This window comes from Nyctereutes procyonoides, unplaced genomic scaffold (genome assembly GCF_905146905.1).
Source record: "Nyctereutes procyonoides isolate TBG_1078 unplaced genomic scaffold, NYPRO_anot_genome, whole genome shotgun sequence".
NCBI classification, from domain to species: domain Eukaryota; kingdom Metazoa; phylum Chordata; class Mammalia; order Carnivora; family Canidae; genus Nyctereutes; species Nyctereutes procyonoides.
In genome coordinates this window covers 61,150,484-61,175,776 of record NW_026575052.1, presented here as the reverse complement: position 1 = coordinate 61,175,776, position 25,293 = coordinate 61,150,484, and the positions used below count along the sequence as shown (strand labels likewise).

At 50.8% G+C, this 25,293-nt stretch overlaps 1 protein-coding gene across 1 annotated transcript; it reads right to left on the bottom strand.

Moving 5' to 3' along the window:
- On the bottom strand, nt 1-22,777 carry ECHDC3 (enoyl-CoA hydratase domain containing 3). Its single transcript, XM_055332155.1, has 5 exons — nt 22,531-22,777; nt 18,530-18,651; nt 16,015-16,112; nt 10,401-10,601; nt 1-4,196 (listed from the first exon to the last, which is right to left on the bottom strand). The coding sequence occupies exons 1-5, from the start codon at nt 22,674-22,676 to the stop codon at nt 3,885-3,887; spliced, it is 879 nt and encodes a 292-aa protein (XP_055188130.1). The 5' UTR covers nt 22,677-22,777; the 3' UTR covers nt 1-3,884.
- Nucleotides 22,778-25,293: the final 2,516 nt, after the last annotated feature.

Here is a 25,293-nt window from a genome sequence, read left to right as displayed (position 1 = left end):
TGAAATTTAATATTTTATTAACTGTAACACGTCAAGGCAATAATGTTGAATTTAACTCCTGAGTACTCGATGATTGCCAAGAAATCATAATCATTAATCACATATTTAAAAATGATTTAAAAAGCCAATCATTGGGCTCCTTTCCCTACATAGAAGAATTACATTCAGTGTGGAACACGGGTGTATTCTGAGGTTTCACGTGAGATGGGGTGGGGCATCCGGAGGCATGAGCACCCGGGGCCTCTGAAGGCCTTACGATCTGCACGCGGGGAGGATGGCACGAGGCTTCTGGAAGAGCTCAAGCCTCACATTCCTGTCCGAGCCAGTAGTGACTGCCCACATCCTCATCGTAAAAGCTGCGCTGGCTCAACTGGATAATACGGATATGGCTGGACAAGGATGGGTCACTTCCACCCCAGTGCAGGCGTTCATACATTTTAGAACACAGCAGAGTCACTTGGAAACCTTTTTTTTCTTAATGCATATTTTTGGGCCTCAGAAATCTGAATTTGTGATTCAGTAGCTCTGGTGAGGAGCCCAGGAATCTGCCTTTGACGATCCAGGTCACCCACGGGCCACACCTGGGAAATGCTACTCTTTAGTGTGGGGGCTTTTCAGAGGAAGGAGATGAAAGGGGGTGGGTGGGGAAGGGGGGTGGCTTGCTGGCTGAATAATGCGCCTAGACAAAATGAAGGGTAACTGCCAGATTTGAAAGAGATGTGCCCCGGGCCCAGGCTTTCTCGTAGGGGACACCTCCCAAAGGTGCAGACGCGGCCGCAGAAGCTCTGAGTATCTGTGATGGATTCCTCGGTCTCAAACGTGCTCAGCTGTTTGCGATGGTTGCTGCTTCTCCAGGTGGAACGCTCACCTTCTCCATTTGTAAAAGAGCTTTTCCTTTGAGCAAAAGCCCTGTTTCAAGTTCCGAGGCAAGTTCCCAAATCCCAGTATTGCAGAGCCTGGAACGTCACCACTAAGGACAAGAAGAGTCCACTGGCATCATTTTTACAGACAGAGCAGCTGGGCAGTGAAAGGAGTGGCATCACCTGCAACCTGGAAGCAGAAGGCGGCGTTCTTGGTGTTCAGGTCCCTGCTTTCCCCCAATCTCCTGCGGTAAGCAAAACCGTGCCGCCTTGGCTGTGGCATTTCTTTTTTTTTCCTTTAAGATAATTTATTTGAGAGAGACAGAGTGAGAGAGCACGAGGGGGGCAGTGAAGAGGGAGAAGCAGACCCCCCCCCCCACCATGCTGAGCCCGATGTGGGCCTCGATCCCGGGACTCCAGGATTATGACCTGAGCTGAAGGCACACACTCAACTGACTGAGCCACCCAGGCGCCCAGCAGGAGTTTCTGATTGATTCCTCTTGAGCACATGCATGGTCTCCCCAGGCGGGAACAGCAAGCTTTTGGGAGGAATATCGTGTGGTGGTCAGGAGCACAGACTGCGGGGGCCTACAGGTCTGAACCCAGATACAGGCTTGACGGCAGCCAGTGCCTTCACTTCTCTGGGTCTCCTACCCAGGGCGGGAGTAAGAGCTAACTCACAGGGCTCCTGGCAGGAATCGGCTCCATAAATCAGTACTGGTTCCTAGGTGGCAACCACCCCAAATTCACTGGTGTAAAGCTAGTCTGGGGGTTGGCATCACTCCATTTGCTTGCATCCTGCAGGGCTCAAGCCTTTGGGATGGCCTCTCACGCAGAGCGAGCAGGAGGGGTCCTTGGTCCACTGTCACCCCGGCACCTGCCTTGCGGGGCTGCAGTCCACTGGGCAGAGCTCAGCGAAGCTCCCTGCGAAGTAATTGGTACAGAGGGAAAGACAAATATACTAGGCTTTCCAAAAGCAATCATCGTGTGTGATTATCAGAAAAATTTCATTCGGTGTCTCGGTGGAGGGGAGCAGGGATGCAAATGAACCCGGAATTTATATTTGCCTGAGGATGAATTACATGAGGGCGGGGGGCAGATCTTCCTCCTGGATTGTCTTCTCCACAGCTGAGGATTAAGATTTATAGGTGGTCCCTGAGTGCACCTCAGGCTGGGAAGCCGGCCCAGAGCCCCAAGGATTTCACGGTTTCGGGGTACAATGCATGCTCGCACAGAAACTGGGAAGTAACTTTTGATTCTCATTTGCCACGCGTGTGTATGTGAGAAGGCTTTGTCACTTTCTCACCCTCTGCCCCTCGGCGTGTCATCTGTCAGTAGGCACTTCCACAGCGGGCCGCTGGGGTGGGAAGGTTCAGCAGGAGCCCCACGGGCAGCAGCGTCCTGGGGCAGACCATGGCAGCCCAGGCAGTCCTTCACAGTCTAGTCTAAACTTCAGCCAGCCTGTTATTAGCTTCGTGGTAAAAACTCCACTCGTGGCCGGCCAGTACTCCAATCCGCTGGCCCTCGCTGAGTTCTGTGGCACAGAGCATGTGGTCCATTCCTTCGTCCTGAAAGCTGCCGCAGAGCGGGGAAGTCACTGCCCGGGGCTGGCCTCCCACCAGCCCAGGCTCTCCCATGAGGCGGTATGGCCAGGGGCAAGTGTGTCCGTGGCTTTTCAGGTGCACAGTGCTTGGAGCCCTCACTCCACCCAGTGTCAGCTGTTTGACCTAGCACAGAAGTGGGCCTCAGCGACTCATCTGTAAGATGGGGTCGATGGTAGCACCTGCTCCACTGAGTCTGCTGAGGATGAAATGAGAATGTGCAGAGGGCACCTGGCAGGTGTCTGGTAAATGGTAGCTCTGATGACCTCTGCACAAGATGAGCATCTTAGCACAAGCTCTTCCTTCCAAGAAAACGCTCTTTTAAAAAACAAAAACAAAAACAAACAAACAAACAAAAAAACCAAAGAACCTTTCTAAACTCAGGCCAAGCAAAAAATTGTCAATCTCAACAGAAACCCGTGGAAACACCAGGGGACATCCATTGCGGCGTGTGCGAGCCCCCAGTGAGGACCACGGGGTAGAGCCACATGCTTTTCTGTTTCAGTTCTTGATACTGATCACATTGATGGCCACACTCTACTCTGAGGGAAGAGAAATTGGCTTTAAGAAACAGTAAGCCCTATGGGAAAGCTCCAGGACGAGGGATTTAGAACGTGTCCTGGGCCGTGCTCGACCAGAAGCCAGAGAGGAACAGGTTTTGGCCCTAAATCCACGCGTCTGCTCAGATGAGGAGCTCAAGTGCCCGGGGCTGGTTTGTACAGCCTGCCCGAGGCTGAGGAGAGCTTGGAAACAGGTCCAGAGCCGGTGGTGTTTCATGGGCAGAACAGGTGTTCTCTGTCGCTCCCTCAGGTCGGGCCCAGGGTCCCGGTTTCAGGATCTTGGACGGGCCAGGACGTTCATCACAGGAACCCTGGTGTATGCCCATACGTACAGGCACACAAAGAGTTCAATGATTCCCCCCCCCCCCGGACAGCTTGCAGTCTGGTTGGGGAAAGATAACATTACCAGTCCCTCTAAATCTTTCATCTTAAAAAAAAAAAAATCACACCAGATTAGTCCAAGGCCATTTCTATTGAGAAATAGAATTGAGAAGATTTTCAGCGCAGAGAACATCTTGGGGAGATCTGAAACATGTGGCCGCCCCTGGGCACCTCTAGGGACACTTGTGAAGGCAGAGCTTGCGTGGTATCCCCACCGTCTCCCAGGTCAGGTGATCCCTCCCTCACAGCCCTTGGAGGACCGGATGGAGGACCAGGCCTCCCAGCACAGCTAGCCAGCATTGGATTCTCCAGCTCCCCCTGCCCCCGCGGGATCACGGCTTTTCCGATGGCCCACGTACATGGAAACCACTAGTTTTGTGAGACGCCGGCCGCCCCGAGACAGTCTTGAGGCAGCAGCAGTGTCTGGGCCTTGGAAGCTGGGGTGGCGGCTCACTCGCCCTCCCCTCCTCTGATGAGGCCACTCACTGCGACCACATGGGCTTTCTCTTCTGGATGAAGGCTTTGATTCCTTCCTGCCCATCCTGCAGGGCCACGTTGTCCACCATGGTCTGGGAGGTGAGGTGGTAGGCCGTCCTAAGGTCCTGGGGCAGCTGCCTGTAGAAGGCGGCCTTGCCCAGAGACACCACACGACGGCTCAAGGAGGCGATCTTGCGTGCGATCCTCATGGTCTCTTCCTCCAGCTGCTCTGCTGGCACCACTTTGCTGAGCAGCCCGTGGAGCAGGGCCTCCTGGGCAGAGATGGGCTCCCCGGTGAAGAGCATTTCCAGGGCAACCTGAGGGAGGAAACGTGTGTCACTGAGGCACACTCCTGTGAGCCCCTGCTCGCCACGCCCCACCTCTCCCTCCCACCTGGCTCGTTTCCCTATAACCTCAGCCCAGTTCTCTGCTTCCTCAAGTAACGTGCCATCCGTCAGGCCTGCCACACACCCAGACTCCTCCAGGACAGGGTTGGGGCCTTCTAGGAGCAAGGACAGTACAAGTGCCCAGGAAGGGGCCTGAGTCTTCACACTCTCCTGCTCCTTCCCCAGAGCTGATCTCCCAGCCCCCACCAAGCCAGGAGCTCCCCAGGCATGGGACAGGCGCCGCATCTCATGGGGGTTGGGGGAGCAAAACCGCCGCACCAGTGAGCCCCAGGTCTGCCACAGACCAATGCAGTGGCTGCTTTCCAGAAGGAAACGTTCAGATGCCACCACCTGAGCCTGACTGAGAGGGTAGCCTTCTGAAGCCAGAGGAGGAGGGGTTGAAAGGAGATGCTTTGTGGGGACCAGACACAGGGGCCTGGCACGATGTCACTAACCAACGGGTAAGTCACCCAGGATGCCGCCTCCCTCCTACGGCCCCTGTTGCCCCTGTGTTCCAGGCCTGCAGAACGACAGATGCAGGTGCCCCACGCTCTGTGCTTTGCTCTATTCCATAGCCTGAGGTGGATGGTGCCTTGATTCTGTAATTCTCCCAAGCCCGGCCTCTCGAGATTTAAACTCGTGATTTAAAAAGAGGGGTTCCGGGCAGCCCTGGTGGCTCAGGGGTTTAGCGCCGCCTTCAGCCCAGGGCCTGATCCTGGAGACTCGGGATCAAGTCCCACGTCGGGCTCCCTGGATGGAGCCTGCTTCTCCCTCTGCCTGTGTCTCTGCCTCTCTCTCTCTGCATCTCTCATGAATAAATAAATAAAATCTTTAAAAAAATAAATAAAAAGAGGGGTTCCTGCTGCGTGTGGAAAACGCAGGCAGGGGGGCACCCTTCTGCGGTTCCTCGGACATGCCAGGCCTGCTGTCACTCATGGTGCTTGAACAGGCTGTTCCCCGACCTGCTGTGCTCCGTCCCCAAGCGTCCTCATGACTACAGGTCTCAGCTCCCCTGTCATCCTGTCCACAAGCTCCGCCGTGGCCACTCTGTTCAATCTGCAACACAAACCCCAGCACTGTCCCCCTTTCTGGCTGCACCTTCATCCTTTGTGCTTCTGCCATTTAACACACTGTATATATATGTATTTTTAAGATTTTACTTGAGTGAGAGAGTGAGAGTGAGCACACGCATGAGCAGGGTGAGTGGCAGAGGGGGAAGCAGACTCCCGGCTGAGTAGGGAGCCCGACACGGGCCTCGATCCCGGGACCCTGGGATCACGACCTGAGCTGAAGGCAGATGCTTAACCAACTGAGCCACCCAGGCGCCCCTGAACACGCTATATATTTGGCACATTTCTCTTATTTACTGTATTATCTCCTTTGCTAGAAGGTAAACTCCACCAAGTCAGAGATTTTTGTTTTTCACTTAGTTTTTGTGCCATCAGCACCAGAGGGGCACCTTGCATCCAGCGGGCAGCTTACTGAACACTTATCGATGAGTCATTTGAGGGAGGGAGGGACGAAAGCAGACGGTGCAGCAGAAGGGATGCTCCCGTTCTCTAGAGGCTTGGGCAAGGTGGTGACAGCTCCGGCCTGGCTCCTCTGCTTGGGCCGCTCAGCCTTGGACCCGGGCTGCTGAGTGCGGGGAGGTCCAAGGCACGGGACAGGCTGTGCTAAGCGTCCCAATGACCAGCCCAGCTGGGGTCCCTGCCGAGAGGCTGCCTCACAGCCAGACACGCGGGTCAATGAGCGCTCAGACGACCGCCCCCCACTGTCGCTCCCCAACCTCCAGTTCCCCCCAGCTGAGGCCACACACGTGGCAGAGCAGAGACCAGCCTCCTCACTGGGCCCCGTCTGCATTGCAGCTTCCTGAGCTCAACAAATCACGGTTGTTGCTTTGAGCCACTAAGTTATGGGTGGTTCGCTGGGCGGTAACAGATAATGGGACTAGTGTGAGACATAAATTGGGGAGTCCTGAGCATCTAGATCGTGCTACTGGCAAGGCTTCTCAACCTTGGTGCCATTGTGTATTTTGGGCCAGATAATATTTTGCAGTGTGAGATTGTCCAGTGCATTGTAGAATGTTTATCAGCCTCCCTGGTCTCCATCTGCCAGGTGCCAGTACTTCCACGTCCCACCCCAACAGCAGAGACCGTCACCAAAGTCTCCAGACACTGCCAGATGTCCCCTGGAGCCAATACTGCAGTTCTCACACCCACCAGACAGTAGCAGGGCAGGCTGGTGTGGCCACGGGGATTTCTTGGGAGGCACCCGCGTGAATGGAGGAAAAGAAAGGCTGGAAGGTGCAGTGAGCCTGCTTTCACCTGGGTCCCCGCTGACTTGTGCTTCTCAGGCAGAGCCAGGGCAGGCCTTGCCCTGGCCCCTTCATGTGGCCCACTGGGTGTCTTCAGTGGGGTCTTACCAGACCTTCATCAGCAGGACCTGGTTTTTAGCCCTGCTTTCAATCAGGGCCTTCAAACCTGCTTTGGACTGAGGATACTATTCCTGGTCAGTAACTAACACGTGGTCTCTGGAGCTGCCCACAGGCATCACGTACTTGCTGCCCCCAACGCAAAATCATTACATTCCCCACACTGGATAATGCTGGGATGTAGTCCATCCCCTAACTTTGCAGAAGGGAAGCTGGGGCCCAGCATTACTTGCCCCTAACTGCCAGTCCACTTGTCCCCATGATGGCACAAGTCCTTAAGCCCAGCCTTCTAACCCTTCCTTCTGTATTTTTTTTTCCCCTAAGATTTTGTTTATTTATTCATGAGAGACACAGAGAGAGGCAGAGACACAGGCAGAGGGAGAAGCAGGCTCCCTGTGGGGAGCCCAATGCAGGACTCGATCCCAGGACCCCAAGATGATGACCTGAGCCAAAGGCAGATGCTCAACTGACTGAGCCACCCAGGCGCCCCAGTTTTTGAAAGCGAAGAAGTCAAGAGAATAGGTGGCTGGCTGAGTGGCTTCCTTCTTGTGAAAGATGGATGCATCTGACTAGACAGGAGTGGGGAGGAAAGGGTCCCTGGGTATGGATCTCTTGTTGGCTTTGAGGCACCACAGCCCTGAAAGGGGGTGACTCTATAGAGCACTGGGGTCTTTGGGGGCCCTCGAGTCACATCTATGACAAGAACCAGCTGGTGGCGGCTCAGAATCTTGGCTAGAGATGCAGGAACAGCTCGGGAAGGAAGGAAGCTCCCCGAGGGGCTAGCCTAGTTGCTGGGAGACACAAGGTAAGGCCCTGATTCACTCCCCCCAGGCCCTCTTGTAAAGTGGGGCATTGAGCTGCATGTTCTCCAAGGTGCCGAGGCCGGTGGCCGTGCAAATCTCATCAAAGTGCAGACTCTGATGTGGTGGGTCCGGGGGGCCTGGGACCCTGCATTTCTCAGGCTCTCTGAGGGCAGCAAGGCTCTAACCCTCTTTCCAGCTTGGAAGTTCCACTCTGTTCTAATTGGCCTGCGAGGAAATCGGATTCCACGGATACACAAAGTTACTGCGGGCAAAGCGGTGGAAGCAAGCGTCCCCACCACCGAGAGATGACGGGCTGGGAAGGGGGGGTTCGCATCCTTCACAGGCTCCCCCTGTTCCTGAACGAGGCGGGCTATTTATAGGATGCAGTGAAGGTGCATTATGCTTTCCAAATGTGGAGAATTGGGCAGCCCTGGGGGCTCAGCGGTTTAGCGCCGCCTTCGGCCCAGGGTGTGATCCTGGAGACCCAGGATCAAGTCCCACGTTGGGCTCCCTGCATGGAGCCTGCTTTTGCCTCTTTCTGTCTCATGAATAAATAATATCTTAAAACACACACACACACACACACACACACAAATGTGAATTGTTCCTGCCCTGCTGGGTGTGGCTTGAACACAAGGGCTGCACCCCATCCTTTCCGCCCCCAGAAGGAGCCGCAGCCCTCCAGCCCTCCAGCCCTCTGACTCCGTGGACCAGCAGAGGGCACTGGTGGCCCACACACGTGGCTGCAGCCGAGGCCCGGAGGGTAGGGCTGCCGGCCAGGCGGTTTGCAGAAGTACCTGCTTGCTTCCCTGTGGATAAGCATGGGGGTGGGGGATGTGTGCCCACCGCCCCCGGGGCCCAGTGGCCTGCGAGTGGGTGTGTTCATAGGGCTGCAAACAAGCAATGATGCCAGGGAGGGGTATTTGTGGTTAGGATTAGATTCTGATGAATTCCTTGTTGCCTCCAACAGGGGCCACACAGGTGAGCCCTGCAGCTCCTGCAACCTGGCGAAGGCCCTAAGTTCTGACAGACTTTCCTTCCTACTGAATTCCCCTTATTGGTATGGGGATCTCAGATCATCAGTGTGGACCCCAACCCGTGTATCCGCTTCATGCCTCTGTGCAGTAATGAACCCGATGGGCAAGGACATCTATTGACAGCTCTCAACTACTTTCAGACTGCTAAGTAGGACGAAACCCAGGGGATCAGATCACAAGGAGCACAGAGGAGGGAGCTGAGTAGGACAGTATTGGGAGACTCTGCCCTTATTTTCAGGGCAGGCCTGGTCCTTGCCAAAACTGTCTGCGGAGGACAAAAGCTACTTTGGTTCTTGCCACGTCCTGCCCCGTCATCGGTCATGCTGGGCAGTTATGCAAGGTGGTTCTGAGCACTGGAATTCCCGGAAACCTAAGGCCTCTATTTGTCACATTTTTTTTCCCTTTTCTCAAAAACAAATTTGAAACTCAACAAATGTGATACAATGTTTACAATTCTAGGACTCAGCTGGAAGACTTGATGGGAATAGTTTGTGTTAAGAAAGAATGGATTCCTATTGTCACAGCAGGGCTGATACAAAGATTTAAATACCTTACTTGTGGAACCTTCCAGAATATCAGGCGTTAAAGAGGATGAACAGCTGCACATAGGGTAACCAGGACAACTGCCTTATACTATGCGAGAGAGATTTTGTTTGCACAATTGTAAGGTAGTTTATTAATGAGCTCTGAAATTACTTGAAATGCTCCTCAACTTTAGGTACTGGCACAAAGCCTGGGTTTAGGAAGCATTTACTGAATTACCGTATGTACAGTTAAGGTGAACGTGTGTCCTGACAGGATAAAACCCCCTTAGTCTGCAAACCTTGGAGCAAGCAATTGTGTCTGACAGCTCACCTTCTGCCTACTGTCAGCCAGTGTGCCTGAGACTCACAGGCCTCTGTCTCCAGACCTTCCTCACAAATACACATTTCTGCAAACACTAACAAGAAGGCGCCGGAAAAGAAAGGAGTGCTTCCCTAAACTTCTTGATCCTGCAGCCGGATTTCCCTTGGGTCTCATTTCTTCTGTGCCTCAGGTACATGGGCAACTGCTAATTTTTGTAGTTGATGCTAAAATGGATAATAAACTCTAGAAAGCAGTTTAGATCCCCTACATGCAATGGTACACGGCTTTGTCCCCCTTCCCTTTTTGAAAACACATTTCCAGTTGAGAATGAGGACTTTTTTTCTTCTAGAACAAGGAAACCCCTAGTTTATATTTAAGAGATGTTTAGTAAATATTATTTTATGATGTGATAGGAAGGAAGAAAGTGTGGTGAAGAAATGGACCTCACTGTGGTTGGTGACAACAAAATACCTTTGTAATATGGCTCCTTCTGGGGCAGATCCTATTAACCAAGCACAGGCTGGTCCTGCTCCTAAAATGTAACCACTGTACACCTGGCGCACTCAGTGTATCAGCTCTTTTCAATTCTCTCTGGAACAAGACAGGTTGCTGGCAAACAATAAGCCAGTGACACGAGTGTCCTGGCCTCTTGATACAGGCACAGGTCACCATGCTATTGTATCTCGTGGGGCCACCTGATGGTACAATCAAACTGAGTTTCAACTGTCTTGCCAGTAAGATTACAAGAACGTGTGCCTTTATGAAAACAAAACAAGTAGGAGACCTAACTAGTTGTACTGAGGGAGAGGCAAGAGGGAAATGCGGGGAGTGACAGACAAGCCCACGGTAGAAGCTTCGGAGGAGCAGGCACCTGGCCCTTCCCGCCCCCACACATGAGAAGGGACATGGTGGCACATCCAGCCAACTACGCCTCGGGCAGGATATCCTGATTTGAACAGTGCTTGTAACAAGCAAATTCTGGAACCCGTCATCCCGTGCACAACTGGAGTTCAATTACCTTTCTCGGTACCGCTCTCCCCAAGGCCACCCCAGGCGTGGAACAGAAGAGCCCGATGTTCACACCCGGAGTGGCAAAAGAGGACTTGTCGCTTGCCACGGCAATGTCACAGCTGGCGACCAGCTGACAGCCGGCGGCGGTGGCCAAGCCGTTCACCATGGCGATGATGGGGACTGGGTGGTTCTGGATCAGCATCATGACCTGGAGGGGCAAGCACACAACTTCGTTTCCATCCAAGAGTGAAAGGTGACATCAACACGTATCATTTATGTGACTTCACCCTTACGCTGCGCATCACTGTATCAGATTCTCGAAAAAAAGGTGGCCTAAAGAGAACTGACTGGGCATTAAATAGCAACTGTGAGCCACACTGGACTGTTGGGTCTTCCTGAGACCCACGGCAGGAGGGAAGCCTCCGTTACACCGAGGATGTGAAAGCTCGGGGTGGGGAAGTAACTCGCCCAGGTGGCGGGATCTGCAAGCAGAGGCGGAGGGGTGTGAACCTGCATCTGGCTGACTGCATAGCCCTGGTCCTTCCAGGCCGGCAGGACCTCTGTGAGGCCACGGTCCCCTGGTCCCCTCTGCCTGCTTCCCCAGCAGCCCCACCGAAGCACAGAGCTGCCTGTGATCTCTGGGGGCCTGTGCCTGCTGGGAGTCTGAAACCGGTATTTGGCACTTCCTTGAAAAACTAAGGTGGAAAAGGAGCTGGATGGCCATGAAGACTCTCCCAAGTCTATTACAACGGTGGGGGACACCCTGCTGTCATCAGAATAAATACAATCCCCAAAACAGCTTGAAAGCTCGCTCATGGGACCCCTACCTGCCCCCACCCCATTAAATCTCCAGAACCTTAACTTACTTTTGCAGCTTAGGAAATAACTTGGTTTATTTCTCCATTTTTTCATGCCACTCTAAACAGATTGTGTTGCTATGGTAACTTCTATGTAGAAAGAGTTGAACTTTGCACCCTGGCAGGGAAGGAGGGCAGGTGGCAAGAAACTCCTACATCTGGGCTTGTTTCCCATTGTGGCAACTCCGAAAAACATGGCCTTCATTGATTTGAAGATTTTGCCCAAGGAACTCAGTCTTTTGCATCCATAAATATTTTATATTTGTCGGTTTTATTATAAAATAATTAATTATATATTGAAGGATCTGATATCCTATTCTATAGTAGGGGTTCTGGACTTTCTTTAGGGGAGTCACCTGTGAGAATCTGATAAATGTTTATAATCCTCTCGGAAGAATACACATAAATATACCCCCCCCCAAACTGCTCCTGGATTTAGGGGGGGTTAAGTACTCTAGGTGAGGGTGAGGTGAGCTAATTCTCAGTGACCTGCAACAGCAAGGAGAAAAACGCTCAGGAACTTCTAACATCTTGCAGCAAAGATTTTGTTGGCTGAGTGTCATCTGTCACCTAATGAGTTGGTTGCTTATGAAAAGTCATTTGGCCGTGATTAGTGTTGAACAGTCTCTGTCTCCCGTGCGCCATCTATGTACAAAGCACTAGGATTCTGTATAATGTGGCGAGAAAATACTTAGAGTCTTAGAGTAGATTCCAACAATATTAAAAATATTCATATGTTTCATCCAGGGATTACTTTTTTTTTTAAGATTTATTCATGAGAGACACGGAGAGAAAGAGGCAGAGACACAGACAGAGGGAGAAGCAGGCTGCATGCAGGGAGCCCGACGTGGGACTCGATCCCGGGTCTCCAGGATCACGTCCTGGGCTGAAGGCAGGTGCTAAACCACTGAGCCACAGGGGATCCCCTCTAGGGATTACTTCTAAAGAATAATCCTGAGATAGGGTAAAAAGCTGTCTGGTCAAAAAATTATTTTATAATAGTGAAAAACTAATAAGTAATGTAAATACATAAAAATAAATTATGAAAAATGGTTATGTAAACTAACTGTCCATTTAATGGAATGGTGTGTTCTCATTATGAGATTTTCCACAAGACATATCAGTGTGGTGGTGGTCTGGGCCTCGTGTAGTGGGCTGGGACCAGGCTTCTGGGGTCTGATGCCCAGTCTGCCGCTTACCCACTGCCTAACCCTCACTCTTCACATCTGGGTATAATAATGGGCATGATAATAGTACCAACCGTATAGGACATGAGAATTACATATGTCTAAGGTATTCAAAACATTACCTGGCATGTAGTAAGCATTCAGTGTCATAATCCCATTATACAATTATACAGTATAATTGAATTTCATCTACGTATGATTATTCAGACAAATAAGTCCATATGGGACAAGATTTGAAAGAAATATACTAAATATTAGCATTCTCTCTGGATGGTATGATGATAGTCTAGTGCCAGCAGTTTATTTTCCTTCCTTCTGTTTTTCTAGATTTTCAGTTTTCCATAATAGGTGCCTATTATTTGTATAATTAAAATGTATTTTAAGTAACCTTTTTTTTTTTAAGTAGGCTCCACACCCAACACAGAGCTTGCACCCATGATCCTGAGATCAAGAGTCATATGCTCTACTGACTGAGCCAGCCAGGCACCCTAGCACGTATTTTATTTTTAAATATTTTTTAAAAGATTGTTTGTTTATTTATTTATAGAACAAGCAGGGGGAGAGGGAGAGAGAGAAGCAGACTTCCCACTGAGCAGGGAGCCCAATGCGGGGCTTGATCCTGGGACTCTGGGATCATGACCTGAGCTGAAGGGAGACACTTAACTGACTGAGTCACCCATGTGTCCCTGGTTTTTTTTTTTTTTTTTAATATTTAAAAAATTTATTTGAGACCTCAGGGAGCCTGATGCAGGGTTTGATCCTGGGACTCTGGGATCATGACCTGAGCTGAAGGGAGATGCTTAACTGACTGAGTCACCCAGGTGCCCCTGTTTTTTTTTTGTTTTAAGGATTTAAAAAAATTGAAACAGGGAGAATGCATGCGCACACCACTGGGGGTGAGGGAGAGAGAATCTCCAGCAGACTCCCCACCGAGTGAGGAGCCTTATGTGGTGCTTGACCCCACAACCCTGAGATCATGACCCTTGCAGAAAGCAAGAGTCGGACACCCAACCAACCACACCAAAATGTATTTTAAATAAAGTTAGAAAGCAATTCAGGAAAACAAGGGCAAGCTAGATAATAAATCAGCAGGGGCAATCAGTCCTTTGGTAGTCAAGAAGTTATTATCCGTCCTAGTTTACCTTCTTGAACTAAATATTTTTCCAGGACTCTGCCTGCTTTAGAACGTGACATAAACCTTAGCCTCACTCAACAGCATTATCGAGAGCTCTGCGAGAGGCCTTGTCCCATGGCCATTTCAGTGGTGGAGGTGAGGAGAAAGAGAAGAGTCTCTTTCTGGACTGGGGTTTCCACCCTCAAACTTCAACAGGACAAAAGAAGAGACACCAAGGGTAGGTCTCCAGTGAAATCTGTCAAATCAGCTCCACAAAGGGTTACTTTTGCTCTCCCATAGCCAAGTCTTTCTTCTCATTCTCAATTTACCCTATTCCTGATCTGTAAATAATTAACTAGCAGGTAGTACTCATGGTCTGTAAGGAATCTGCTATAGTTTAGATGCTAAGCCAATTCGTGATTCTCTGTTTTCCTCTCTAAAGTCAAATTTTCTCATGCGTGAACCCAACAGTGAAATATCTAGCTCATTCTGTGCCAGTCTGTGTTGATTACATTTGGAAATTGAAATCTTGCACAAGTTAATGATGTTCATTTTTATCCAGGACAATGTGATTTCCTTAGAAAAAGTATTAAGGAAATCAATACACTTTCACTCCTACCTCCCTGTGTTGGGACAAGGTCCTGTTTATGCACTGTCTTTTTCAGGGAGCCTGAGGCATCCATGGGTTGCAAGTTTCCATGAAATCTGGCCTTCATCCTCTGAAGAAGCTCTGGCTCCCCTGTAGCCCTTTTGCTAACCCGTTTAGATCTCAGTTCATGAAGACACCACAGCACAGTGATAAAAGCAGGCCCTTTAGGGAGGATGCAAGGGCTCTAGTGGTTCTCTTCGATAATTTTCTGTTTTAGCCAAACATACTGGATATTTGTAGGAAAAAAACCTTTCAAAGTGCCATGCTACGGCAGATGCAAGAGCAGAATGTTACATAAACATCATTAACGTGAAACAAAAGACCTAAGCCTCAGCTCTTGCTTGCTTCTGCCTCTCCATGAAGCCTCAAGTCGATTGCTTTTCTGGCTTGTCCCTCCATGAGATGAGAAAACTATACTTGGATCTCCTTATGGCATTTTAGCAGGGCAAGGGAAACAAACAGTGGTCAGGAGGGTGTCTTAATCACCTTCCTGTCAGCCTCCCTGGTGCTTCTCTCCCTCTCGTCTATGTAGAAGGTATCATTCAATATTGTTGAATCATGAATGGCCAAATAAATGAGCAAGTCAATGAATGAATGAAAAGTTAGGTTTAAGTTTTCAGGTATGAAACTATTTTATGTCTTTTCTTTTTTTTTTAAGATTTATTTATTTATTTGAGAGAGAGAGAGAGCGCACAAGTGGGAGGTGTTGAGGGAGGAGAGAGAGAATCTCAAGCCAACCTCCACGTTCTGCATGGAGCCCGACATGGGGCTTGACCCTGAGATCATGACCTAAGCCGAAACCAAGAGTTGGATACTCAACCAACTGCACCACCGAGGTGGCCCTGAAACTGTTTTATGTCTTGCTTCTCACCTACATTTCCAGTTTGGCAGGAAACCTGTTTTCCTGTCTTTTTCCGAGTGCCTTGCAAGTATTATGCATATAGTAGTGCTCAATAAAGAGTTATGAAATGAGCGATGCATTATAGTTGTATTCTCTCTTGGGCAGCCTGGGTGGCTCAGGAGTTGAGTGTCTGCCTTCAGCCCAGGGCGTGATCCTGGAGACCCACAATCGAGTCCCACGTCGGGCTCCGTGCAGGGAGCCTGCTTCTCCCTCTGCCTGTGTCCCGGCCTCTCTCTCTGTGTCTCTCATGAATAAATAAATAAATAATTTTTTTTAAAAATAAAATAAAGTTGTATTCTATCTTTAATTTTTGATTATCCAGGGGGTGACTTAGTATATTTATAATCATCACACACTTTTCGTTCCTCTTCCTCCTCTCCGCTGGCGATGTCTCTCCTTCACATACAGTTAAAGAGCCAGACAGTAAGAAGTAAATGTGAAGGGGTTAGTTTTCCCACCTGGAGGTGGTGATTACAAAGGCTGGCTGGGAGAACGGTTTGGAAAGAATCTTTAAGATCATTATTGTTATTCCATTCACAAATATTCTATCGCATTAACAGAGTTGTGTTAGTTTAAAATTTAAAAAAAACTATACTAATTTTAGGTTCTTCCCCTCTAAAGATATATGTTCCCACCCTTTACCTCTTAAGACACATCTACCAAGACACACCCCCATGATCCTGGAGGTGGCAACAATTAGCACCTCTTTTGTGTATAACAAGATCAATCGCAAACCATGGTCATTTCTTAAAAATCAAAATCAAATGGTGGCTTGAGTGAAGGATGCACCAATGACCAGTCTGCAGTGACTAGGTGCATAGATAAGACTTTATCTGTAAATAGGAAGCCTAAATCAGTATTTTACGTAGCTATCATTTTTGGGCTTGCAATGTCGACCCTCATCCTGGCTTACCTCAGAACAGGTCTGAAATACTTCGGCATGATAATCTGGGCTTCGCTCATCCGTCAGTTCCTTTAAATCGTGCCCAGAAGAAAATACAGGTCCTTCAGCTGCAAATGTTTCCAGTTGAGAAAAGAAAAAAGAAATGTAAATGGCTAGAGCCTCAACGTTCACTTATTCATCTACTGGACAGTGAGCAATCGTATTGGTGCTGTGGACACTTAGAGAAAGTTCATGGCTCAATTTTGAGAAGAATTAATTCCATTTAGCTTGAAAAGGGACGGGCAGTATTTTGTGGTGACAAAATAAGGTGAGGCATCTGTTCTCAAAGGTCTTTGGTGGAACCAGCGAGAACATGTAATCCCAACAAGGAGAAGGCTCTGTACTCCATACAAAGGTACTCTTTGCAGAGTTATCCCTCTGGTTTCACACTTTTGTTTCTGGACCTGGACTGGCCTGAGTGTGTAAACTCATGTGGGCCCATCGAGTCCACTGTGCCTCCCACAGTGTCCCTGTCCTTTGGTCCACAGATAACAGCCACCCACACAGGCTGGAATCAGGAAGGTCAGAGTATGAAGAGAACCCCTTATTTTTACGAGGGATCTGAGGACGTGCTTTTACTGTTACTGTTGTTATTAACAACAACAACCAGATGTAATTGCACTGATCAGCTGGTAACACTCCCTCTCATTTTCCTTTTGCTGTGGCTGTTGGGACAGACCATATTAATCCCTGTAAACAAGTGAGAAAATCGTGTGGTTCAGAGTTCACTGCCTTACTGTATCCAGGTTACACCCCATATGGACAATATTTGTTCTATTTCTTTTCCCTTCACCATATAAAAAGTTGAAAATTTGGGGGCGCCAGGGTGGCTCAGTTGGTTAGGCGTCTGACTCTTGATTTCAGCTCAGGTCACGATCTCGGGTTATGAGATCGAGCCCCACATCGGGCTCCATGATAAGCATGGCATCTGCTTGAGATTCTAGCTCTCTCTGCCCCTCCCCCCTGCTTGTGCTCATGCATGCATGCACGCTTTCTCACAAAAAAAAAATAATAAAATGGGGTAGTCCCAGTGGCTCAGCGGTTTAGCACCTGCTTTCAGCCCAGGGCGTGACCCTGGAGTCACAGGATCAAGTCCCATGTCAGGCTCCCTGCATGGAGCCTGCTTCTCCCTCTGCCTGTGTCTCTGCCTCTCTCTGTGTGTCTCTCATGAATAAATAAATAAAATCTTTAAAAAATCATAATAAAATTAAAAAAAATTTTAAGTTGAAAATTTATATTCAACCACAGAAAAGAAGGTAACATTCTGAGTATCTGCCTCCAGAACACCAATTGTTAATTAAAAAAAAAAATGTGGGTAGCCCTGGTGGCGCAGCGGTTTAGCGCTGCCTGCAGCCTGAGGTGTGATCCTGGAGACCTGGGATCAAGTCCCACGTTGGGCTCCCTGCATGGAGCCTGCTTCTCCTTCTGCCTGTGTCTCTGCCTCTCTCTCTCTCTCTCTCTCTGTGTGTCTCTATGAACAAAATTTAAAAATAAAAATAAAAAAATGCATCATAGGACATCATCTGTTTTATTTTTGTGGTGGTTTTAAAATGCTGGCACTGTTATTATTTATACCACTGTCATCATCACCAGATGATTTGATAAAAATTCTTACTGGAAAAAGGGCAAGGAAAGAAATGAGCAAAATATAGCATGCTGTCTGGCACCATTGAAGAAGACCACAGATCTCAGTTGAAAGCTTAGTAAGAACAGAAAACACAAACCAACTGGGGGCACCTGGAGGTCTCAGTGGTTGAGCGTCTGCCTTCGGCTCAGGGCTTGCTCCCGGGGTTCTGGGATCGAGTGCAGGACTGGGCTCCCCGCAGGGAGCCTGCTTCTCCCTCTGCCTGTGTCTCTGCCTCTCTTTGTGTGTCTCATGAATAAATAAATAAATCTTAGAAAAAAACAAAAACCAACAAACCGATCAAGTGCCCCAGCAGCCTGTCCTAGCCAACTAGGTAGTCTACCAGAAGCCTTTGTGATTAAACCCATCTTATCAGGCCCATGAAGAAATCAGTTCTCTGATTCTGCTAAGAAGGCCAGCACGGCCAAGGGTGGCAAGGTTTCGTATCTGACATATCCGACAAAAAGAAAAAGACCTATTCTCACTGCACGGTAATCTTATAATTTCCAGAGTTAACTACACAGGAGTTTTTCAAAAGGTTCTTGTAGGGATCCCTGGGTGGCGCAGCAGTTTGGCGCCTGCCTTTGGCCCAGGGCGCGATCCTGGAGACCCGGGATCAAGTCCCACGTCGGGCTCCCGGTGCATGGAGCCTGCTTCTCCATCTGCCTGTGTCTCTGCCTCTCTCTCCCTCTCTGTGTGACTATCATAAATAAATAAAAATTAAAAAAAAAAGGTTCTTGTAAAGGAGTTTCGAAAAACACTTCTCCCGTTAAGTAAGGGAATGCCTCAGCTAACCAAAGAATTTTAGGAACCCTCTTCCAGGTCCTGCAAGAACACTGAGGATGGACATCAGATGAATACCTGAAATGATAATGACTCTGAGATCTTTGCTTTCAGCTTCGTGAAGAAGGTCAGTCTGGAGAGACTTCAGCATTGCTAATGACAGCGCATTCCTCTTCTTGGGATCACTTAGGACAATGTTCCTGGGAAGAACACGTTATAATTACTCGGTTGGGCGCGAGTCAAAATAAGTGAGGACCCTCGTAATTCCTGGGGCCTATTTTTAAAACACCAGAAAAGAGAATTACAGGTGCTCAGAGGCAATTCAGAGGGCCTGCCAACTATCTGGAGCTACAGCTGAGTCAAAACAAGGAGACTATCTGAAAGGTGGGCTGGGTTTCCTCCCTCTTTCCCTGAATTTCTCTTTCTCCATGTTTGCTGTCAATGACTGCCACTTCCCCAGAAAGGGCAGGTGACAGCCCCCAATCACCACACCCGGACTGAGGGGTGAGGAGGTTTATAAGACAGGGTCGTCCAGAGCCAGAGGAAGCTACCACGTTGTGGCTCCTTTCCACTTACTTCTGCTGCTCTTCAAAAGAATAAGGCTAGGGAAGGAGGTGAGAATGAAAACATGCCCCCAAATCTCCTCCCATGCACCCCACAGAGGAGGCAGCGCAGTTACAGCCACCAATACGTATATAAGACAACATTTTTCCATTTTTGGTTTTTGTAGTGGCATCTTGAAATTCTGCAGAATAATTCATGCTGAGAACAGGCTGCGTGTGAAGAACAGAGGGACAGAAGCGTAGAGCAAGAGGGCCCTTCTGGACATGTCATCCAACAAAGCTGCCGTGCAAAGGCCTCGCTGTTTTAAGGTATCCCACACGCTCATGAAAATAACCGGTATTGTCCCCTGGCTGCCTGTACACAGAAATGTCTTATTTGTGCTAGTATGTGGAATGGGCAGGGAGCCAAACACCAGACTATTGTTCTATAGGTTATCTGCTTCCCCTGGGTCTCCATCTACATGCTACATGCTTTCTACATGCTCCATCTCATTCTTCATTTTGAATCTGACATTCCTACTGCTACGTGTTGGCCCGGATCATCCTTAGGTAGTCTTCTGCGCCACTGGTTTCTGGAAAACCGCTTTGGTGACCGACTTTATTTCAGTGCTGTAAGAATAACCATTTTCTTTGGAACATCATTCCGGCTTTGCTGCCATCTTCAGGTGGCTGTGACAGTCATCGTTTTGTTTCTCATAAACCTGTTTCCTCCTAAGTGCCAGAATGACTTGTAGCTAGCTGATAGGCTATGAAACCCACATTTTGGGGGTGCGGTAAGAGAAGTGCTGATGAACCTTCCAGAAAGATAACGAGTGTGCTTTCTGTGGCAAACCCAAGAGCTGCCATCCCATCAGTGACATATGCTTAAATTAAATTCTAAGGCCTCAGGCGAAATTGTGTAAAAAGATGCCAGTGCCCAAATGCCCTTGCTGCACAGCGGTGTCTGTTCACATGTGGCCCATTAATCCTCCTTTGGCTCTCGCATTCCACACCCTGACAGTGCTCTAAATTGCGGAGTTCCCTTCTCAACCCAGCGCAGCCAGCCTTCGTTCCCTGCTACTCCACTTCAACTGTCCTCGCCGAGAATCTCCCAACTGCCAGAACCAAATCCAATGGCCATTTGGATCATGCTCTCCTGTCTGCTGTCCTTCTCTAGTTCTTCAAGGGGCTCCTCACCTTCTGCTCACCCCTAAATGATCCTCATAGCTCCCTACTGCGCTCCACTTGTTCCATACTCTTCCAAGGCAACGTCACCCCAACTCCCAAAGCTGCCCCCCTCTTCTCTTTATCTTAATGCTGCCACTCAGTTGCTCAAGCCAGAAATTGAAAGCTATCTTAGACTGCTATTTCTTCCCTGGTCAAGTGGCCATCAAACCTGGCTGGTGATACCTCCTAAAGATCTTACCAGTCTGAAGCCCCTCAATGGCTGTCTTGGGCCAAAACATGGGCCAAAACAAGGCAAACCCTTGCACCTATAGCTACAGCAATGTCACCACTTGAAAGAGGGAAATCACAAGAGTGAGGTCACCACCAGAGCATGTGATAAAAGGTGCAATGTTTCTGTTTGCAAGGCAAGAAGAGATGGACCCTGGGGATGCCCCCCTGGAGCCCAACACATCATTGTAAACCACCAGAAGGTCCCTGAGATGAGGAACTGTCATGCTCACACACAGAGGAGACACTCAATAGACACCTGCTGACCAAATTAATGACCCTAAATAGCATTTTGATTTCTCACAGCCAATTCCACTAGTTCATCACTAAATTTTCACCTCATCTAGTTTTTTTTGCCACCTCTTTTAAATCTCAGTGGCGAGTACACTGAGCTGTATCACGGAGTGGAAACAATTTTGGAGGCAGATCGATCTTCTCCTGCCTCCTGGCTTTCTTTCCTACCGGCTGTGTGGCCTTGAGCCGGCTGCCACGGCTCTGAACTTGTTTCCTCACTGTGGGATGGGGACAATGTCCCCTACCTCATGGGCTTTGGAAAGGTTAGGGGTAGCGACTGGACAGTGACAGCACAGTACCCAATTCCTGGCTGCTCTTCACTCCATACCAGCATTATTGCTGAGAGGAACAGAGGGATGCCAACTCTTCGAAAAGAGTCGTTCAAGCTCACCTACTTAACACCTAACATACGACTGATTTAGTGATGGACTTGGAGGTTCCTACATACTGATTGCGAGCGTTTATGATGGATGGATTCTTCCCATGGTCTCCCTCTCTGATTCATGTTTAGACCCAGAGAACTCAACCAGACCTTCTTTGTTTGGTCAACTGGCTGCCAGGCCAGAAGTCAGAGTTCTGACCAGATGGAACCAGATTTGCAGATGCAGAACTGCCCTTGAAAATGGGAAGAAGGACCCCTACCTGGGCCCTGCACTTTAGAGGACGCTGCTCTGGCCCTCTTCCAGCTGTGCGATGCCAGGTGAGCAAGCAGTCCACTTGAATAGTATGATGTGCCCACCTGGAAATCACCACCCCCTTCTAAACCCTGTTGCAGTTACCTGAGACTCTGAAATTCTCTGGCTTTGCAGGGGGCATCTTTAAGCCCATGGGGTGGCCAAGAGCAATTGTTTCTAGGTGGGGAGGGGATAGAGAGAACATAGGCATGCTGGATGGGGTGTCTGCAGGCCTGTGTGCTAAGTCCCTGGCAAAGCAGCAGGAAGGAGGGGTGGAGAGGTGAGAAGGGGTGAGCACAGGGTGAGAAGAAAAGAAAAAAGTTGCAGGCCAGTAGCTGGCTCTTCACTGCTTTGGGGGAACTCTAGGAGCCTCAGGATTATAAATTCAAACATGCTCTTCCAGGTCTTGGGAAGGTACACTTGGCAGGATAAGAGAAGAAAACATAATAGCTGTTGGTTTGATTCGTAACTTTTAAATACTTAGCATTCTAGGATAGGTAGGACTGTCTCTGCACCCTGGCCCTGGCCGGGCAACAACAGGGTGAGGCCCGCATGGGGCTAGGGGTCCTTCAGCCTTTGCTACTTCGTCTTGCAATTCCAGTTTGTGCACTGGGCTTTTTTGTTTGTTTTTTGATTTAAGGGTTTTAGGCTTGTTGAGCCAAAGGGCAGAGCTCAGTACAATGTGTCCTTCATCCTGCATGTTGACCTGCGCCGACTCGGGCACTTCTGGGGGAGGGCCAGGGAGCAGCTCGGCTGAGGACCTGGCCTGGCAACCGGGCCCACGTGTGAGAGGCCCAGAGCCCTCCTCGGAGGCCGCGGGGAGGCGCCTGCCCGGCCGCCCAGGCCGAGCGCACGACGGCTGCTCCGCGGCCTGGGGCTCCCGGGGCGGCGCTGGGCCTTCGGACGCGTCGCACTCGAGAGCCCCGTGTCCTGCAGGGGCCGGAATGCGGCAGGCAACCCCGGGCCGCGGGCGGGATGCGGCCGGGACCGACCAACGGGTCCGCGAGGGGCGGGGAGGAGCCCTGGCCGAGCCCCCGCCGGCCTCCGCCCGGGTCCCCCCACCCCCCGGGAGCTGCCCCGCTCGGCCCAGGGCGCCCGCGGCCCCGCCGCTGACCTGATGCCGTCCCGCTGCCGCGCGCTGGTGGGTCGCGCCCCGGGCTCCGACCTGCTGCAGACGCCCGCCGACAGCGGCGCCCACCGGCCGCGCCAGCGCCAGCCCGGCCCCCTCGTCGCGAAGGCCCGCAAGCCGGCGGCGGCCATGGCAGCCCGGGACCTGCTCCGGAGGCCCGGCCGCCCCCAGGGCCGCTGCTGCCCGCCGCGCCGCCGCGCCTGTCGCCGCGGGCCGCCCGCAGGACCGCCAAGCCCCGCCCGGCCTCGCTCCGTCCGCTCCGGCGTCCGGCAGGCCGGAGCCCCGCCCCCTGCGCCGCCCCGCCCCTCCGCGCCGCCACGCCCCTCCGCGTCGCCACGCCCATCAGCTCCGCCCCTCCGCGGCGCCACGCCCCCTCAGTTCCGCCCCTCCGCCACGCCACGCCCCCGTGTCGCCACGCCCCTCCGCGCCGCACCGCCCCTCCGCTCCGCCCCGCCACGCCCCTCCGCGTCGCCTGCCCTCCGCGTCGCCACGCCCCGCCCAACACGCCCCTCCGCGTCGCCCCGCCCCTTCCAGCCGCCCCGCCCCTCCGCGTCGCCACGCCCCTTCCAGCCGCCCTGCCCCTCCGCGTCGCCCCGCCCCTTCGAGCCGCCCCACCCCTCCGCGTCGCCACGCCCCTCCGCCCCGCCCCCTCGAGCCGCCCCGCCCCCGTGGAGCCCAGGGGTTGGCCTGGGCTGCGGCGCGGAGACCTAACCTGCCGGCAGGCGTGTCTGCCCCGGCAAGGCCAGATAAAGAGCTCGGGGGAGGCCCGTTCCTTTCCGCACCAACCCCAGGTGGTGGTTTGCCTAAGATTAGGGAAGGGAATCGGACTGGTTCGTGAGCTATGTCACTGCACCCCAGCCCCAGCAGACCCCTCTGGCCTTGCAGGCCATCACAGGTCACAACCTGGGCTGTATCCCACACAGGCGTTGAATTTTGTTTTTGTTCTTTCTTTTTTTTTTTTTAAGGATTGTATTTATTTATTCATGAGAGACACTGAGAGAGGCAGAGACACAGGCAGAGGGAGAGGCAGGCTCCCTGCAGGGAGCTCCCTGTGGGCTCGCTCCTGGGGTTCCGGGATCACAACGTGAACCAAAGGCAGAAGCTCGACTCCTGAGCCACCCAGGTGCCCAGGCATTGACTTTTGAAGGGCTTTGTGTCCTCTCCCTGAAAACTCTGCGCTTCTCTCTCGGGTTTTCAAATGCATCTGGGAGGGAAAAGGAGATCTTCTCAGGATCTAAATGGCTGGCACTAGACGGAGACGGAGCATAACCTGTCCCTGAAAGCTTAAGTTGGATGGGATTATCCTCATTGTCGTTTATTAGTTAAATTCTCCAAGTCCAGGGGTCTAAAAACATTTCCTTAAATACTTAATTTTTATTGACTACATGCTCATTTTCAGAAGTAGATATCCTCCGACAGAGTTGCTCACGTTGGTCACAGGACATAGACTTCTATCTTCCACTATTTTCTTGTCCCAAGTATTTGAGTCAACAAAGTCATCTTTTCAAAATATGATCAGGCCACTTCTCTGCCTCCTGCTGCAACATCTGGCCCCTGCTCCTTCAGCCTGTCCTATGCTATTGTTCATGCGCCAGGCACACAACAGATCGAAGTCTGGAGATTGGCAGGACACATGGGAGAAACGGGCTCAGCTGTCGAGGATCTTACAGTCTCTAGGGGAGACACCATGCCCAGGACCCTCCACCCCTTCACACCGAGAAGCTTTGCAAGGATCACAATTCTAAAAAGGCCTATTTAAATAAGGCCATTGCAGTTGCCCAGTGGCTTCAAATAGTCATGCACTTGGGTTTAATTCTCAGCCTCATAATTGGACAGAACAATATTCTGAAATACCAACTGAGATCTGCATCAGCACTACACCACCACTCATTCATCGTCTCAAAGGAAGAGGGGGGTCTGGCAGTACGCAGAGACAAAGGGGAGGCATATTTTGGCTTAGGAGTTGTAAGCATTTGGGGGTTGGAAAGAACACCAAACAGGCGTAATAGAATTGGGAGGGTGGTGCTGCTGAGTAAGAATGAGGCCTCCAGCCTGAGGCCAGATTTGGGTCCCCCCCACGTTTGGGGGGAAAGGATAGGGCAAGTAGGACTTGTAGGAAAAGCCGGAAGAGGCAACTGTTATGGAATTTAGGAAAAGCTTTGGGCCAAAGCCTCCTGGAGAAGAGGTGGGAATGGTGAGACACCCTAGCTAGGACAGAAGCAGGCTTGCTCTTCTTCTTTGGTAACCTCCTAGGAGAGTCACAAGACTCCAGGTGGCATGGAATGTCTGAGCCATGGGCCTGAAAACCTCACGGAACTGCCCGTGGCCCAGTGTGTGATGCTGTGACAACAGATGGGTTCCTGTCCTCGAAGAGGAGCTCAGAAACACCTGACAAAGGTCTGGACACCAGGAGGCCCTGAGTGAGGAATGGAGGATGGCTCAGGATTGATCGCCAAGTTGAAGACGAGGTGGGAATGAGGATGTCTCAAATGGATTCATCACCTGTACCCTTCACGTTGGCTAGAATATATCCAGGTCAACAAAAATAACAAAAACAAGTCTACGTGGCTCAAATAACAAAGACTCCTTTCTCACACTACAGGTTGATTGAAGATTGGGGAAAGCTCTGTGCTGGATCAGCACTGTCCTCACCCCAGGAAGTGCTGGAGCAGTGTTTAGGTGGAAAGCTGCCAGTCTTTGTGGCAGACGGGATAAAAAAAAAAAAAAAGGAAAGAGGAAAAGCTTGAA

Coding starts and splice junctions, on each gene's coding strand:
- ECHDC3 (XM_055332155.1), bottom strand. CDS start 22,676: ATGGCCGCCGCCGGCTTGCGGGCCTTCGCGACGAGGGGGCCGGGCTGG. Junction 10,602..16,014: donor TATTTCAGACCTGTTCTGAG/GTAAGCCAGGAT, acceptor TTGCCCCTCCAG/GTCATGATGCTGATCCAGAA. Junction 4,197..10,400: donor GGAGAGCGGTACCGAGAAAG/GTAATTGAACTC, acceptor TTCCTCCCTCAG/GTTGCCCTGGAAATGCTCTT.